This window comes from Rhopalosiphum padi, chromosome 3 (genome assembly GCF_020882245.1).
Source record: "Rhopalosiphum padi isolate XX-2018 chromosome 3, ASM2088224v1, whole genome shotgun sequence".
Taxonomy (NCBI): Eukaryota; Metazoa; Arthropoda; class Insecta; order Hemiptera; family Aphididae; genus Rhopalosiphum; species Rhopalosiphum padi.
Window position 1 is genome coordinate 33,152,343 of NC_083599.1, and position 19,516 is coordinate 33,171,858.

The 19,516-nt window shown below is 29.6% G+C and overlaps 1 protein-coding gene across 2 annotated transcripts in view; it reads left to right on the forward strand.

The window, feature by feature from the left end:
- The window catches only part of LOC132926513 (scavenger receptor class B member 1-like), a 95,520-nt gene extending 80,392 nt beyond the window's left edge, over window positions 1-15,128 (forward strand). The window contains exons 7-10 of one of the 2 annotated variants that reach the window (XM_060990877.1): window positions 229-503; window positions 1,326-1,444; window positions 3,091-3,216; window positions 12,464-15,128. In XM_060990877.1, coding sequence (XP_060846860.1) covers window positions 229-503; window positions 1,326-1,444; window positions 3,091-3,216; window positions 12,464-12,883 — 940 coding nt within the window. In that variant the 3' untranslated portion in view covers window positions 12,884-15,128. The remainder of the gene's footprint in view (window positions 1-228; window positions 504-1,325; window positions 1,445-3,090; window positions 3,217-12,463) is intronic. The other variant, XM_060990878.1, reaches the window with a different exon arrangement.
- Window positions 15,129-19,516: the final 4,388 nt, after the last annotated feature.

A 19,516-nucleotide genomic window follows, 5' to 3' on the forward strand; every position in this document is an offset into this window, starting at 1 on the left:
TATATATATAAAAAAAGGAAATAATTAGAATATAAAACACCTATTATAAACTAATTTTACTACTTATTTATCTACTCTTCAATCAAAATCCGGCATTTATATTTAGAATTTTATGAGCTTTGTTATTTTTAATTGGTATAGCTATTATGTACGAATAGAGCGTACAAGACGTATAACGTGAAACATCAAATATTAAATTGAATGTGTTTCCTTTTTTTTTTTTTTTAGGAATAAATGTTCGTTGAATTCATCATCGGAGGGATTACTATTCCCAAGGCACTTGACCAAAGATATGCATTTCCCAATTTATCGAAAAGCCTTCTGCCGAACATTGCCTTTGACATATAACTCTACCAGCGATATGCCCATTGGGTATCCCACTGTTTATTTGTATAAGTTTTTGCCCGATGTTTTTAATTCTTCTCTGGATGATAATAAATGTTATTGCCCGCAAGATGGGTGCTTGCTACCAGGACTGTCAGATATATCGCCGTGCTACTACAGTAAGTAAAAAAATATCGTATTGATTTTATACATAATCATTTTAATTTATTTATTATATTAAACCATATTATTAGCTTATGTTAAAATGTGCATCAATATTTTTTAATTAGTTGAAATTTTAAATACGTGATTTATATATTTACATATAATAAACATATAATAATTATTATGTTTATTAGACAACTTTGTTATGACATTTTGAAGCATTTGTAATCAGCCGAGTACACAAAAACATATTGTTATTTTTTTTTTTGTGGTTGGTGTATGTGTGGGAGGGATATAAGTTGTACATTTTCATATGTATACAAGAACTTTATTAACAGAAATCATTATCACTTTTACTCTATTAAAACATACCTAAATGTTTTTGTGAAATTTCGAGGGAGGAGTTGGACACCCTACCTTTTTGTGTACACGGCAGTTGATAAATATGTCGTAGTGCTATTTTAGATGGTATGATAACATTATATTTTATTGTGTAAAATAAATCCATTAAAGCTTCTCGTTTGTATTTAAAATTTATAAAGAACAAAAAAGAGCTTTATGGAAACACAATAGATCATGTATTCTGATATATTATTCAAAATATATTTTCCTGTCAGTTTTTCATTTAGGTTTCATAATTTACTAATTATTCAATGTTTAACTTCTTAATATAGGGGAGGGAAAATCATATAAAAGTGTAACATTTATACTTTATTATTGTTTCCGCCGTACTTAAACTAATGTAATATTGCAAAAAGTTTCATGTTATTACGATCTTGAAGTTTATTTTTATTTTATATTTTAATCGCCAATTTAACTCGCGAATTACCTTACAGATATACCAGTGGCAGTGTCGTTTCCACATTTTTACGGCGGCGACCCGGCGTTGTTGGACAATGTCAATGGAATCGCTCCCAACATGGAAAAACATCAATCCGTAGTTGCTGTACAACCGGTAATGAACGATTTTAATACGACGTCGCTTATTACACCATTTAAGAACGTCCGTTTAGAGTAAAACCTCAGTGAAAAGTGTGTTCATGGTTATAATATATTATGATAAATCGTCAGTGAAGGATTTATAGATAGGAACAATCCACCAGTTGTCATGCAGGTCTAGAGGTATATCTGCGTATCACATCATATCTGTACCAGCTACTTGTAAATAAGAGTGGATCAATTTAATTTGAAGGGAGCTATTAAACTTAGACGAAGGCCTCCAAGTGATGAAACGATTACACAGTGCAGTAACTATATCATTGCGTATCTTTGGAGTACCTATACTACCACCTTATGGATAACTCTATGATAGCTATTATTGTTATTTAATTTGAAGTAGAACAATGAAGTATAAATTTAAATATAAATTTTGCATTAGTTTTACAGCGATATATCATAAAATACTAAATAAACCACTAATATGAAACAAATTAGGTATAATTTAAGTTTAAAATTATAAATTAATAAAGAACTGGAATTAACGTTGTTAATTTATAAGAAATATTTAAACTTTTAATTATTAATTATGAAATTATTGTTAAAATTCAGTAGATACTTTAATTTTAAAAAACTTTAATAACAATTGTTAATAATTTTTGAATAAATGACTAGATATATTTCGTTAAAATTTTAGACTCACGATTAAATGAGTTTTATAAATCTCGTGAAATTGTTTTGTAGAATTTAAGTAAAAATGGAAAATGTCAAACAACAAGACGTGAAGTTTAGGTTATTTTTATTATCGAAAAAAACACGAGTTTACTGTAAAACAGCCCACTGGAACTTTTTTTTATACCTACTAACGAATGTCAAATAATAATCACGACGCAAGTTCGCTAATAGTTTACGTCCACCTACACTTTATTCGGATTATTTTCATGACTTTGCAGACTTATTTACTAGATATAATCGTATACATATTGAAATAAATCATCGACATTAATATTTTCGGCATAAGGTCAACCGGGACTGTTTCGTTATTCCAATAATTTTACTAGACACCTAATCGAAATATTTATTACAATAATAAATTTGCTTTTTTTTCGGAGCAATTTATCACAATTGATTATTATTATTATTATTAAGTAATTGTTTTAATAACCTCGCTATAGAAATCGGCACGAGACCGGCTTGAATCACCTATACGTAGACGCTCTGCGGGTACAATTATATCATATTCTATACGACTGAAGATTCCACTTTTTGTACAGTAAAACAAGTCAAATGCGTGTCATTGTTTAAAAAAATTTTCGTTTTTTTTTTCGTACTTTAACAATTCAGTGTTTTTTTTTTATTCGAATTAAAAATTTGCGTCATTAAAACCGGAAGTAAAAAAATCACTCACTCGACAGACGTAATTTGTATTTGTAGCTCGAAACGCCGCCGCCGCAAAAAAATAATATATTTATACCTATCAAAATAATTATTCCTAAAAGGTCAAATGATAATAATTAAAAAAAAACAGCTATTGGTAAAACAAAAGGTTCTCAACCCTACCAATATACTACGGAAACAATGGAAATTCTTATTAGCCATATACTAAACTGTGTTTAAACGCTTATCTATATTATTGTATGTTTGACGGTGTTTTTATTTCCTCAGGATCTCGGTATACCGCTGGCCGTGGACATTAAAATTCAGTTGAACTTAATCATAAAGGCCACGAGGTACGTGAACCGCGCCAAGAAGTTCAATGGATTGACGTTGCCAATATGTTGGTTGCATTTGGTAAGATTTATCACACATTACGATAATGTTTCGTGGTTATGGGGTTGGCAGCTAGTGTTTAAGTAAACTACAATATCATAATCAGTTACCTAATATTGATTGATTATGTTATCGGTCGAAAACATTGCACCCGCTTCGATAATCCATTATGATATCAACTGACGGTTATGATGAGGTTTTCGTTTATTTTATTACTTCTCAAACCAAAGTATTTGCGCGAAGGTAATCTGTGAAAAAAATATGGGGGGCAAAATAATACAAAATCAGGTTATGCCATGGTAATTTTTTTCCTTTTTTACAATAATAAAACCCTGTGTGAATGACACCCTTCTCATTTATATACAGTAATTATTTTGTTTTTTTAGTAGACACTAGACACCAAGTTTTAATACTCTAATACCCTAACTGACTAACAAAACTATAAAATTACCATAATAATAATAAAAACTATAAAACTTGCATTGATGTATAGTAGGATTTTACTGTTTAGTATATCACTTCATTGAGAAGGTAAGACTCACGGATATAAGGTTCAGTCGCTTATTAGACTCAAAATTGTCTGGAACGGTCCGGACGTATGAAAATACATTAAAAAAAAATAGGTTATAAGACTCAAATTTCGTAAAATAAATAGTAGAAAATACATTTTTTTGGTTATAATTTAAATTCAACAATAAATAATTATACGTAATTATATGAAAACGATTCTGAGTGGTGATGATAAAATTATGTGTGTGGCAGATATTTCTAAGAATATTTTGTAGTATATTTAAACTGTTATTACAGGTTTATTTGATATTATAAATATTATAATATGATCCTATAACATGTCGATTTAGTTAATAGTTTTTGCCAAAAACATAAATTAAGTAAAATAATGCTATCTCTATGTGCTTAACATTATTTTTTTAGTAATAATTAACTAAAATGATTATAATTTAATAAAAAAAAAAATTAATTTTAATCATGTCAAACCACTTTTAGATAATAATATTAACTCTCCAGTTGTATGTACCTAACTGGATACGTAAAAGATTTAAAAATTAATACTTGAAGGGTCTATTTTAGGTTATTTTATGATTATTTAAGTACCCCATAAGATTTTTTATTTAATGTTTAATATATTTAACCTACAGAGCCCAAATCGAATTGGGCACTGTACCTATACAATGCCCGGACAATGTTAACTAATTCCAACATTGCCCTTGAAAATCAACTTTTGAAGATCCATGTATTCTTGAGTACTGTTTGACGAAGAAAATAACCAAACATTAAGAATTTTAAAATAAATGTCCGTAAATAGCAAAAAAGAATCAAACATATTTTGAATATCATGCTCATAAAATAGTTTTATATAATATGTTTAGTGAAAAAGTCAATTCTATATGGTTTGTAGTTCTTTTTGAATCACAACAAACAAACAAAATTGATTTTGACAAAAGCTCAGTGCAATTTTCCAGCTACTTTTTGTTAATATTTTATCAATTTCAAAGGACGAATCAACCTTAAAATATGAAGATTGATGCAAATTTTCTGGTCCAAATTGTAATAATTGTTACAAAGACATAAAAACAATAAAAAAAAACCTCGTTGTAAAACCAATACTTCGCCTGATTCTCAGAATCCAAAACTTAACTATCTCAAACAAAATATTTAATTTTTACTCAATTTAAAACATATTTAGTGTTATTCTTATACAAATACATGGTCTGATATGATAAAAAAAAATCTTGATTACAGTATGATTAAATAGACTAGTATTCGAATTAAATATAATCAAAATACAAGTTATTTAACTTAAGTAAGAAAACATTTATGTAATTATAAGAGGTACTCACTCGATTTTAACAACGGCACAACATTTAAAAACAAGTAAAAAGTAAAGTAAAAAAACATTTCACGGGAATAAACCAAAGGCACGTGGATTTATCTTGCCAATACATTATTTTTTCATTTTTTCTAGCAACTATTCTTTTATATTATTTAATAAATTGTCATTATGTATATGCAATATGCATACATAGTTCAGTGTTCATGATGAAGCGTCAAATCGGGATTATGACTAAAAAATACGACTTTTATCGTTTTCCATTTTTTTCTTTATCCGAGAAGTTATTATAAAAGTATTTAATATTTATTATTTACGAATAAGGTACATGTTACGCAATCGATAATATAATAATTAATGCCAAAACGCCTTGACTAAGACACGTACAATTAACATCATTGGTATAGTTGGTATACCTACAAACTTTTGGCGTAAGTACATGCCGGTGTATAATAAACACACGCACGTAGTAATAAAACGCCAAATATACCTATACACATACGAATATTCGCACTTAATAGAGTTATTAATTTTTGAGTGATTCGTTTCAAATAAAATTGATATTATCATCAGCTCATTTGCATAGCCGGGCGGTGCAATTAACTAATATTACTCGTGTACCTCTGTATACTGGTTTTTTTTTCGACGTTCATCAATGTCTGACATGTATGCATACATTAAAATGGTCCAAGGCTCATTCTTATTAGCAACGAAAATGCTCGGGGCGTATTGTCCACAATTTGTCGATATGTCGATTAGTGCGTATAACAATTTATCTAATTTAAAACAATATACTACATCAATAAGCCATTTATAATAAATTCAATAACGATTCGCTATTCGTCGGGGCGACGGTGGTAATAACAAAATTGTAGGTTGCGCAATCACAATGTATTATTATACAGGTAGAGGTAGTTCGTAAGCGAAAACATAAATCGTGTGGTTCGCGTGGCGCGGCAATTCGCACTAAACGGTGCACGCAGTAAAAATCAGAGTATGTACGGTAAAGATTTACTTCGTCGAAACGAAAGACGCATAGAACGCATATAATATTATTTTCATATGAATGTAAAAACGCAAGTGATGGTTTATAAAAAATATTAAACATATCATACCGTGTTTCAATACTGCAGAGCCGTGCATGATACCATCGCGCCGTAGCTACTTTAAAATATAGTTTATTATAACACCCATAGGCTTAAACATAATATAATATTTATAGTTGAAAATTGTTTCCAGCTAACCACCTAAGTACAATATGGAAATAAATACGAAATTATATAGTTCATGTTTTCACCACAAAACTTTTCCAATAAAATACATTTCAAAGAAAAACAGACTTAACTGACCTATTAAACGTTTTTAAAAATCTGATAAATATAATATCCCCATCCCTTAGCATTCGTAATAGTTAAATATTGTCGATCATCAATCGGCATTTGCTTGATTAAGATTGATCTACTGTAAAGATTTCGGGTTCATTATAAACATTAAAAAAAAAAAACCAATAAAAATCCTTTCATAAATTAATTTCTTTTCAGAACCTTTTTTTATTTCATGTTTTAATAAATAGAAAACATTACAGGGTCCGTAGTTATTGATGTTTATAAATATAAAAAGATTTTAAATATTATTTGTAACTATTAATTTTTAGTAATTTTAATACTAATAAACATTAAACAAGGATTTTTATAAAAAATATCCTAAGCTGGACATTAATGATTTAATAAATTAGAAGTTGAGTTTAAAGTTAAAATGGTCTTAACTTTATGGTTTAAAATCTTTATTAATTTAAATTAACTTACTTGTTTCTATGTTAATTTAAAATAAATATTAAAATATTTTAATACTTATCCACTAAATTATCTATAAATTTAATATAAAAAAATATTAATAAGCTATACAGTTATACTAGTTATCTATTGAACTTCTTAATTCAATTAGAAAATATAATTTACTTGTCTAGCCTTGGAAATATTTCACTGAAGATTTATTATCTGATTTCATTGGTATATGGCAGACATTGAGAAGAAAATCTTAGGTCAGTCTTAAAATACATAACGAAGAGAGACTTTTTTTTATCGTAAACCTCTAAAATACAATTTTAAATATAATCTATGGACTACAAGGTATTGCAGTACATAAAATAACGTGTAAGTGAATGACTATAATTGTATGTTTATTGAGTCAATGGCTTTATATTATGACGTTTAATGAAAGATTTTCCTGATATCGAAAGGAAAAAAATAATTACAATGCTTATTGAATCTAATAAATCTTCGATAAATGATGATGTTACTTATATGATTCAACGACTGTCTATCGTTTCTTCAATGATATTCAACTCAATTCAAATTGTTGTTTACGTGGCCTTCGGTGTCAGCATGAGAGAGATGGGCATAAGATGAACAGATAGTCTGTGGATGAGAGAAAGAAAAACAATAACATTACCCATAAAATTGATATATAATTCGGAAATAGAAAAAAATATCAAAATCTGTAAAGAGGTCATCGAGTTGTCGAAGACCGTGCACTCTAATTTAGCAAGTAATAAATAACTAAATATTTATTTATTTAAAAATTAGTGGGTTATTCGTAATTTAATCACAAATCATACAATTTACAAACACTCATTTTTAAAGTGTTTGCGAATTGCAGTAAAATAAAAACAAAACACATGCACACGACACTGCAGACGTCTACGCACTCGTGTTTTTTTTTTTATATCAATTATTAGTTATTATAAAAAAGTTTCATTCTAAAGATTCCTATGCGTATACACTATACAGGATGATTATTTTAAAATTTTTAACAGTAAAAATACATTATCATTATTTATTCAAAATGTTATAATATACTGTTTGAAAACATGATATTTTTTACAATATTTTATCATTATTAATTATTAAGATTTTATTTTGAATCACCCATACAAAAACAATATATTTTTCTGACAATTTCAGTTGGTAAAGTCAAATTTCGAATAAGTATTAGAGTAGTATCTTTACTCTCTACTAGGTACTCCTTACTTAACTTTTCGTTTGAAATTTAAAATGTGTACATTTTAAAAAAAGTTATAAAAATTAAAATCTATAGTAGCTAAAAATTAGACTAAGAAAATTTTTCAAAAAAAAAATGTATACATTTTGAAATAGTAAGTGTTAATTGATAAAAAGATTCGTCCAATTTAATCTATTGCAGCCTCTAAATTTTCAAAAGGTTTATCATATTTTTTAACGAAAAAATAGAAACTTATTTTCACGTATTCGCAGTGCGAATTATTGTTTTTTAATAATGGTTATGCCATTTGCAACCGGATGGGAAAGATTTAATAAAAATACTTATATCACAATGCATAATAATATATACCTAATATATAAGTATGTGACACATTAATAGTTGGAAGAAATTATTGTTATATTATTTTATTCTCGTCAACATAGATGTTGGTATGACAAATTAACGACGACGCGAGGGTTTTCAAGATCCGTTTCATAACCGAGTTCTTGTAGGTAACTTTAAGTTAAATTTATTTGTATACAAATAACCTCTGATATAAACATTCGGCGTAAAACAATATTATGTTATCTTCCAAAACTTAAACGTAAAAAGTCAAAAGTATATAAAGCCGACTACTTAGACATAAAAAAAACTCTTCCAAAAATTTCGGGACCAAAATAGTGATATCATAATATCATTTATAATATATATCTATTGTGTACATTATATACACACGTTTCTCGATTAATGGATATAAAAAAAAAAACGACGATTCGACGAGGTTGTGCGTGCGTGCGGTCTATGTACAACTGTGCATGTAGGATGAACATAATATATATGTGGCATTTGTCCGCTGCGTATGGAGGTACGTGGTTTTCCTTGACATTCGGCCGTCGGATATTGTCCTAGGTACGGATAAATATTAATAATAACAATAATAATAATATATTTTAAACGTTGTTTTTATTTTATTACATTATTGTTGAACCCACCATATCGAGGAATATAAGATATATATATATATAAATATGTAGAAATTTACATCGCGTGGAGTCAAGGATGGAAAATATTAAATAAATGAAAAAAAAACGAAACGCCATTAAACGATTATCGACAGTCGTGTGTGTGTGTGTGTGTGCGCGCGCGCGCGCGTAAGCGCAGACAATAAGACAATCAGATAATTTTAAATGCGCGTACTTCCCACAATGCATCTCAAACATCGCCAAAATATGTTTTAAGTCTGAGTAAACCGGAACAGGAAGATGCAAAATATTTGGGTTCGGGTGGTTTACTTGACGCTCCGATATGCGTATATAATATAATATATACTAATGTATGGTAATTATCATAATATCATGTACATAATCGACGATGTGATTCTCTTATTTCCTCGTGGCTCGTAGATTATACGATGCAACAAAAATTAATTTTAAAGTATAGGTAAAATGAGAATCACGTGCGCATAATAAATTATGATAAACCATGATTATTTTATTATGATAATTAAAATGTCATAGAAAGTACAATCGTTTTTTTTGTTGGTAAATTTAAAATGTGTTTTTTACATTTTTTAAACAATGTTTAAATTTATAAAATATAACGTTGTAACAGAAAATATTGAATAATTAAACGAAAAAAAATAATTATGTATCAATTAACGTGATTTAAAATTAATGATAAACAATGAACTTACAGCGTGTAAATTAAAAAAAAAATAATTATAAATAGCGTATTAAAAATAATGTTTGTTATTTTTTACACATATCTATGACAATAAATATCATTATTTCAATACAAATGTTTAGCCTTGTATGATCAATTCTAAATTCTATGGACATTAGTTAATATTTTCGGAAATATTTTATTGGTTTTTTTTTTTGATTAAATAATAACTCATACGAATTAGTAATTAATATATTTCTGTAATTAGACTAATTCTAGATAAAGATTTTATCACGAGTAAAAGTTCCAAAAATATAAAAATGATATATATTTTTATAATTTAAACTGGTTTTAAACTATTAAAGACATTATGACCTGAAATTTTAGAAAAATGTAATTTTATTTTTTATTTTAAAATTAAAAACAATAATAATAACAATAAAATATATTCGTACATCATTTACAAGTAAACGGCTATCCGAATATTATGAAAAATTTAACGATATGAATAATACAAAAATTGATTCAACACCGATCTGTTTAATTTAAATCTATTTCCAATAGTTACTATTACTTTTTATTATTTTCCTTAAGACATAATAATCCTTACATATTCGGTTAAAATGTATAACTTAAGTAATACCGTACTTACCTCCGTATCTTACAAAAACTTGTTAGGTAACGACTACAATAATCGTTATAGAAGAGATTATAGTTTATATTAGGTATAAATTTAATATTTTAAAATGGATAAATTATTTACATTTATAATATAGGTACGCGTATTGAAACTGTCGATGAACCATTTGTAACTATCTAGATGATTTAATTATTCATATCTGGTATTTTTTTTTCTTCTCGCTGTAAAAGTGGGCTTAGGAGCATAATAATATAATAGTCGATGGGTTTATAAAATGTTTTAATAGAATCGATTTAAAAAAAAAAAAATCGTATCTTTCCTAACACACCTTTACACGTCTCAAACGTCAAACTGAATACCATCAAATCATCACGAATTAATCAGTATTCTATCTACATTTTAACGCTTCACGTTTATAATATAGAACAAGCAAATATAAATGTTGACCCTTCGCATGCAACCAAACTAAGTTTCTTACAGGAATCATTATTGACGTAACGACTTGTATTATACACACTGCTTAAAATGGGAGACTGTACATGAATTAGAATAATTTTATTATGCTCACCACAGCAAAGCGTCAAACGTTATCCAGACTAGTTGGGGCACAAGGATGTTCGATAATAATCAAAGTTGTCTGACAAGTGGGTCATAAGTGAATATAAAATTGAATAAATTAATACTGTTAATTATACATATTTGAATTCAAAAACATTTAATTATGTATTATTCTCACTACGTTATAATATTCGTTAAATAATTGTTTTTGTTTTCCATGACTTTCGTGACCTAATGTTTAGAATGTCTGCAAAAATATGACAGCATATACCTACTTTATATAGTTCGCCATATCGTATGTTCAGAAATTAAATATTTAAATTCACTAACATTTTGATTTTAGCTCATAATACACCATCGAAATAACAAATAAATTGAAATTATTATTTTTTTACAATATACTCGTAGGTATCATTTATTGTGAAACATTTACAGAATTCATTATGAATAATCGTAACGAGTTGTTTATAGTTATTATGGTAATGTGGTCCGAATTACACTGAAGTTAATAAATAATTTTACTGTCATCGTAATTTTATCACTCGCTGAATAATTGTATAATGGTTTTTAGATATGAATTAAATTCATAATATGAGTAGTATCTTTTAGTTCTTGTTCTAACTGTTAAAACAAACAAAATAAATTTAGTAATAATATTGAATCGAAGAAAATCGAAGTTTCAAGGCTTTACACAAAAGTATATTTATAATATTATTCCCTATATTATATATTATCAAAAATGTAAAATAGATTCGAAATAAACTTTGAAAGAAATAATTTTTTCTAAAAAGACCTATTTTTGTTTTAACATAGCAAACGCAAAGGATATAATTTTATGATATAGATATTAAAAACAGATTTGGGTTCATTGGCTTGTCTTATTTAGACCTCACTGACAATATAGGTACTTGCAACACAATTTGACTTTTAAAATGTAACAACATGTTTATACTTCTTAAAATAAATAAATATAAAAATGTTCATATCGTATAAATTGATAGGTCATGTATGAGTAGGTCAGTATGATGAAATATAAAATGCATTTTTTAGATACATATTCATATATTATATTCAACCGCCTAAATATATTACCTGACAGAACTCCTTACAAATGGAGCTTTCCATGTGGATGATTGACGTTAATGCCGGGAATTGTTCTCATATTATAATATCATGAAACATTTTAAAATTATAATAATTATTATTATTGTATCATATTATATTCATATTATTGTAGTATTTGTAAATCAATTATTATTTTTTTTTTTTTTTTAACTTGAACAAGAAGGCTTTAGCTGCATAAACAGTTTATGTTGAATTAGTATTAATTTAATTCAATGCATTTATTAAAATGTCATAAAATTCTCCTCGTCTTTATCATCACGACTCTTAAAACGATTTGTACGTATGACAACCGCATAATATCCCATATATTTACAATATATAACGCTGCTCGTCACACACGTGTATGCACATATAATACCGTTACGATGTAACTAAACTAACTAATTGACTATAATATATGGTGCGAAATATATTCACACTCGTCTCGTTTACAGGAAGTGAAGAGTCTGCCGAGCTCGTTGAACGCGCTGCTTTACCTGTGCTTCAACGTCGGACCAGTACTGGTGAAGGCGGTCGTCGCGCTGACGGCTGCCGTGGGCTTTTTCCTGGTCGGCCTGGCGGTCAAACGGTTCGGCCGAGGCCAGCAGAAGCAGCAGCATCCCGTCAACGGGTCCGCGACCGGAGACCACGAGAACGGACGTGGCAGGGGCTGCGAAGACGACGACGACGACGACTACGAAGACGGCGGCAGCGGTGGCGGCGCAGAGTCAGGCGGGCTGATCGTCAAGTGCGGGCCCGCGACCGGACGGTACCGCGACAAATCGTACTTGCCGTTGCACCACGTCACCGTTTCCGGGTCGCCGTCGGTAGTCGTCGACTACGATCACTCGCAGGACTACGCGAGAGGTCGATGACGATGAGACACGATATATCATCGTAATAACAGTGGTAATACACTGCCACCTATTTACGTGCACAATGATATTACGAACCGTTACTGTAATATTATTACCGCCATCGTCGTTATCATTGTATTGCCTTCACACGCGCCTTATGTACGCACGTTGTCCCGTTATAATATTTATTCATCGTCATTATTATTATTATTATTATTATTATTATTATTACTATTGTATTATTATTGTTATTGTCATACCACATCATATTATTGTGTACGCCTACACGTCTCGGGAGCCAGACTGTATCAAGTCACCAGGTTACCTAGCCCAACCCGACCTATGTTATACGTGTATCGTGTGTATAGATCTATCTGGTAGCGGAGCGAACGTAAGTCGTATATCCTCCTCTATAGCGAATGGAGTGTGTCGAGCGCGATATCGCGGTAAGATATATGTCACCGTTATACCTGCCGATTTTATATCTAACCCGTCTGATTTTCAGTTCGATTTAGTACAGCGAAGTCCGCGAGAAAACTACGTATCTGAAATAGTAGTACACAGTGTACCTACTGTTATTGTGTGAGTAGGCGTACTCGCCGTGTCGTGAGGAATCGCGAATTTATGTTTGAAAATCATGTCGAAGGGGAGTATTATCGACTGTTGGCGCTGTCCCGGCCGCTCCGGGTGACCGCGTACGACTTAACGATGTAGTTAAAAGCGTATAATCATATCCAATATATTATAATAGGTAGGTGCGCGTAAGGATCAAGGTTTTGGGGATATATTTTTGTTTGAAATATGTTGTTTACTTGTATACTTTTCCACATCACATATTATTATCGTCATGAACTTGATACAACGTATTTCGTTTTCTCCATTGTTCCCGTCCATCACTCGTGCGATTTCTGCAATTGTATAGATATTTTTTTCCCGACGAAAAAGCTCGTTTATGACGCGCATGAGCGATTATTTACGCACAATTATACGCTGCAAGTGAATATAATACGCGGTTTAATATCGGGTGCAAAACCGTAACACGATATTCATGACCGTTGCGCGAGCTTCTTCTAAATACAATATCGGAGAATGCAATCGCGTACCCAAGTCCAATCTCCGACCTGACCTCCCACCGGCCGTCCGACGTATCAATATACGTATATAATATAATATTAATTTTATAAATTTTTTCAGCGACATTAATTTTCTCGTATTGACAGCGTTCGTATAGACTCAGAATAAGCTGTCGTACATAAAACGCCCCGTTCCGTTCGGGTCGGGCGTCCTAGGGAAAAAGCCTGCAGGAAATCGTTATATTATATGTGTCGGTAAAAAATTCGACAGAGCGATATTACATCATATAGTTATTATTATACATTAGTAGGCGAGTACTGCTCCTGATACGCATAGATTTCGATATCAGATCCTATGACCCGTACACGTGATAGTATATATATATATATATACAGTATATGTACATGCGTGTGTGTGTTCCCCGATGAGATTACGATTAAAGGGGGCGTGGTAACAACCCAAACCCCGGGTTGACACTGCAATGACGTCGCCCCAATGGTATAATATATATACATACAATACACGGTTTCTTTTTTATTTTTGGACTTTGACGATCGAATCCGCCTGCAAACGGTGAAATAATTCATTTCCGTTTTTGGGGACGGCGAAGTATACATAATACATGTATAGGTACTATAAATTCAACGGAATCACCACCTCCGACGCATACCGTACACGGACGATCGAAGTTACACACCCCAAAAAACTATTTATTCATATTATTATATAAATGTATAATATACCAAATACCTATATAAACTTACTTCGTCGAGGAATGTTTTCTCGTGAGGGATTTATCGAAAAGTTTTGGAACATCACCTCCGTGCATAATGCTACCTCCGTACTGCAAATGGTTAGAAAAAAAATACGTTTCGCTCGTTTGCCTTGTATTTGAATTAAATTACATAGATATATTTAACTCGACTTGTATGATATAGTAATAATTGTATAAGACTCGTGTGTTTTTAAGCGATGTACTTACCTCGAATTGATAAATATTTTTGTGGCAACTACATAAATAATAATTAATGTGCGTGTGTTTTTTTTTTTTTTAAATATAGTACGAAATATTTGTTATAAATATATATATATATAATATAAATAGTTGTTTTGTATATAAAAAAATTTGTTTTATTTGTATATATATATATTGTATGTTATATGATAATATTCATTAAAAATAAAAATAATTGAAACAACTATGTTGATCACAAAATAATTAGAGTTAATATATTATTCAACGAAGTTAATACCAACATATTATTGTATAATTATTGTTTAATGTGTGTGTAATTGTTTCCTTATTTCATTTTCTTGTTCTTGAAGAAAAAATAATTACTAATTTCTGTTATATTGCCCACTGGTAAGTCACTACAAAACGTCAATTTTAATGCAGTTTTTTCCGTAAAACGTTTTAAGATTAGTATTTATTTCTATAAGGCCATATTATTTTTTGTAAGTACTTACCCTTTGAAAATATTTTTGTATTCTTTATTACGAGTAGATTCAATTTGATTAAATTTATTGAAAAATAAAAACAATTTTGACATCCAAATCAAACATTTTAAAACGAAGAAATTGAATCATAATATGATTTCAGATAATTTTTCAATAATACTCAAATTACACGTCATATAATTAAAGGAAACGGTAAATTCCTCTACGGAATATAGCACTATGGTAGTAGTTATATAGCAGATAACACTATATATTATATGGCAACGTTTTTACACTATTAACAATTAAATGACTAAGTTAGTTCATATACCTCGTTCAAATTTTCAGTTCCCACATAAAATAAGATATATATTTTCTTTATTTATTCAAATTTAGCACAAATCACTAAAGACTGAAAGTTTTATAATGTGATTGTGTTTTAAATGTATTTGTTTAAATTTACTTATCTAAAATTATGAAAGGAATCACTTTAAATATTTTTATTTGTTTTCACGAATCGGTAGTTATTTACACAACTAACTTACTCTCGTATTTGGTGTATTATTGTGTTCGTTTTAATATTTTTAATATTTTTTTTTTATCTTATAGGACTTGCACATCTTACTATGCGAGTTAATATTTTAAAGTTACACGACTGTACCAAGACATTAGTTAGACATATTATATTGACTAAAATTAAGCGTGGTGGAATATTATATTTTGAATATTGTTTTTAAATGTATGCCGCGATACTGTAATAAATCACTAGTGGTAATTACCTATGATATTTGAATAGTAACCATAACCTAATAATATTAGTATATACAATTATACAATACTTACCGTTATAATATTCTATAACTTACATTTTTATTCGATTTTGTTTTTTTTTTTTGAAAATAATTTGAACATTCCAGATTTGGTCGATGTTTTATTTTTTATCACATTGTCTGTATCTGATCGATATTAATTTATGATACTTCTGTCATAAAAAAAAATCGTTCATCGTCGTCGTATACTAAGTGCCTGGCCTACACAGCAATGTAGAGTGATTGTATAAATAATGTAGATTTATTTATTCTTTCTAAACTAGTAAACTATACCTACAGGTACTTGAAATATATTGCGATTTTTGAAAGATTTATGTGTCACAAAAAGTTTCCGAAAAAGAATATTTCGGAAGACTGGGCCAAATTAACTTCTGATCGGATCGACTGTGATGGTTTATTGAAAATAACGGGATCGATTTCAATAATTTTATATCAGTTAACAGGATTATGATAAAAACAGCTAATTAATAAATACTTATCGGATTTCATTTCATTTTGGCGATATTTGATCACAATTATTATTTATTTTTTGTTTCAACGTAGTCCGTGGTTTCTTCTTCCGGCGGATGTGCTCGGTACCTAGTCGTTTTACAGCAGTTGACTTTCGATAATTGCTACGGTTTATAATCACCTCTGGTTATATAAGTTTTATTGTTACTATAAGATGATATCATCGATCACATCAATACATAATTGTGCACACCAGCGCAGGTCGTCTTGATGCACATATTCTGTCTCTACTCGCAATCATATTTTAAAGTTATAATAGTTGAAAACCATTCGGTAAAATGCCAATAAAGCATACCACGGGAAAACCACGATAATAATATATTTCGGTTTACCTAAACACAAAGTAAACAAATTTATGAATATCTAGTTTCATATAAAGCGATTGTGAATTTATAAAATATCACCTGAGGCAGATTGACATTAATATTTCGTATTGGTATTTCGATTGATTTCCATTACGACGACATTATGCGCAGACCGCTCAGAGAGCTCGAATTACAACCGCTGCAGTATTATACCTGTCGAATAATAATGTATTAATTTTGTATTGCATGGCGTTTTATTTAATATACTTTTCAGAACAAACAGATCATTTATAAAATATGTAATATATTATTGCTTATTAATTATACCCGCGCACTGAAAGCCCGCCAGCGCCAACATGTCTTGCGATGTCGGTCGCCTAACTCAACACAAACGCCACAAATATAAATGTAAAAATTGATTGGAAAATATATGATATGATATATATATTTATCTTGAAATAGATATGTACTCACTAATGCGCGATGCATATAACCATTAAAGGCGTACCGGTGTGTGTAATGATTTTTTTTCTGTTGTAGGGCGGTTCGACGAAAAACATACTTAAGTCTAACTTTTACCTCATCTGTTGATTGTCGTTGAATACCAAGTATAAGTAAACAGGAACCCTTTACGCAACACATTAAAATATTACCCGTATCTTATATAATACACCATACACAAATTGATTTCCCGAACAGGTAATGGATACGCGATATTATTGAAAAGTATGAAAAGCGTATAATGATATATAATGCACACGATTCCGAAAACGTATATATTCCACTCGTTATTTGTTAGGCATCTGCGCATTTCATAATACCATCACTATACGATCGACTTTTGAATTTAAACGATCATCTGACGCGTTTGACGAAAAAGAAATGCCGACGACGTATGTGTGAAACGTACATAATATATGCGTATTGTATTTTCACAGGATTATAATATTTCAGAGTACAGTAAGTTTATTCAGGCACGGAACCAGAAAATTTTAACAAGGGGTGATCGAAAGAAAAAATGTTACACCTTTCTACTTTATATATTTTAATTTATTAGAGCTAACTTTTTTTCAAACATCAGTATTTCTTCGATATTAACTTAAAAATAACATTGATTTTCCATAAAAAATAAATAACATCATTTATAGTAAATTCAACTTTATTATGTTGGTGGCTTAGACGACAGTCGTGGGTGCCCGAGCATCCATAGCATCCCCCCCCCTTGACTGTGTGTTGGTAAATCGTAAGGCTGGTTACATGGTTAGCAATGTCATAAGGATCATCGAGAGAGCATAATATGGAAACTAAATATTAAGAAACAACACGATAATATTATAGTTTTGTTGTTTCGCATGCTCAATAAAATATTCCATAGTTGCAGGGGTGGCCAAACTGCGACTGGCGACATAGACTCGTGCGACTCGCATCTTATCGTAAGAGATACACAACACATTTTTACAAAAAATATATACTTACACATTAATATGGCCTTTTTTTCATTTCGGCTCTTCCATATTTATCAATACGTTGGGCGACTCGCGATCGAGTCTCTTCTCGCTGGCCACCGATGCGCTATATATATATAATATAGTGTCCATATCATTCTTAAAATTCTTATCGATTTTATCCGACGAAATCGTCGATCCCGATGTGCACTGCACGTGATTTATATAATATTTTAAAATTGACTTTATATAGATATAAATACTGTAATATGTGCACACGCTTAATCGGGTACCTGTTGGAAAAACATTGCTAAAAACGTTTTGAAAGAAAAACACGACTATAGAATTGTTTTAACAGATACGTGTATAATTAATATTTTTATCATAACATAATATTTATTTCACTAAGATATATATAAACAATAAAACACTTTTCCGATTAAACGATTAGTAAAGTAAAATCTAGAACAAAATATTAATTGGACTAAGTACAATATATTATATTATATTATTGTAGTTACAATTGAAGTGGTAAAACGGTGTAGGTCGAAACCGTCGCCGTTATAATAACCACAATTTACTACTTATATATTATATTAATATATATTTTTTGTTCACGTAAACACATTAGTTCTATATACACAAAGTAAAATCACCACATTCAAATAATTTTCACTAAATAAAACAAATACATATTATGTATATACAATATCATTATGTTTATATAGCTTTAAACAATTTTTTTTTTTTTTTTTTTTTTTTTTAATTTACTTAATCAACCGTGTACTTGAATCGAATTTCGGATTTCACAATTTAATGGAATTCGAGTACACGTTTGCACTCAGACTTTATCAAACTTCGTTCTAAAATATAAATCTTCTATAAACACATTTTAATATAGTATTCAGGTAATTTAAACACAATCAAATCAATTTTTATTAAATGACAAAAAATTATATTCTGCGGTTTATTATAGATATATGAACATTATGTCGTGACTGTAAGGTTGGGGAATTATGTTGTTGTTGTTGCTAGATAGATTGAAAAAAA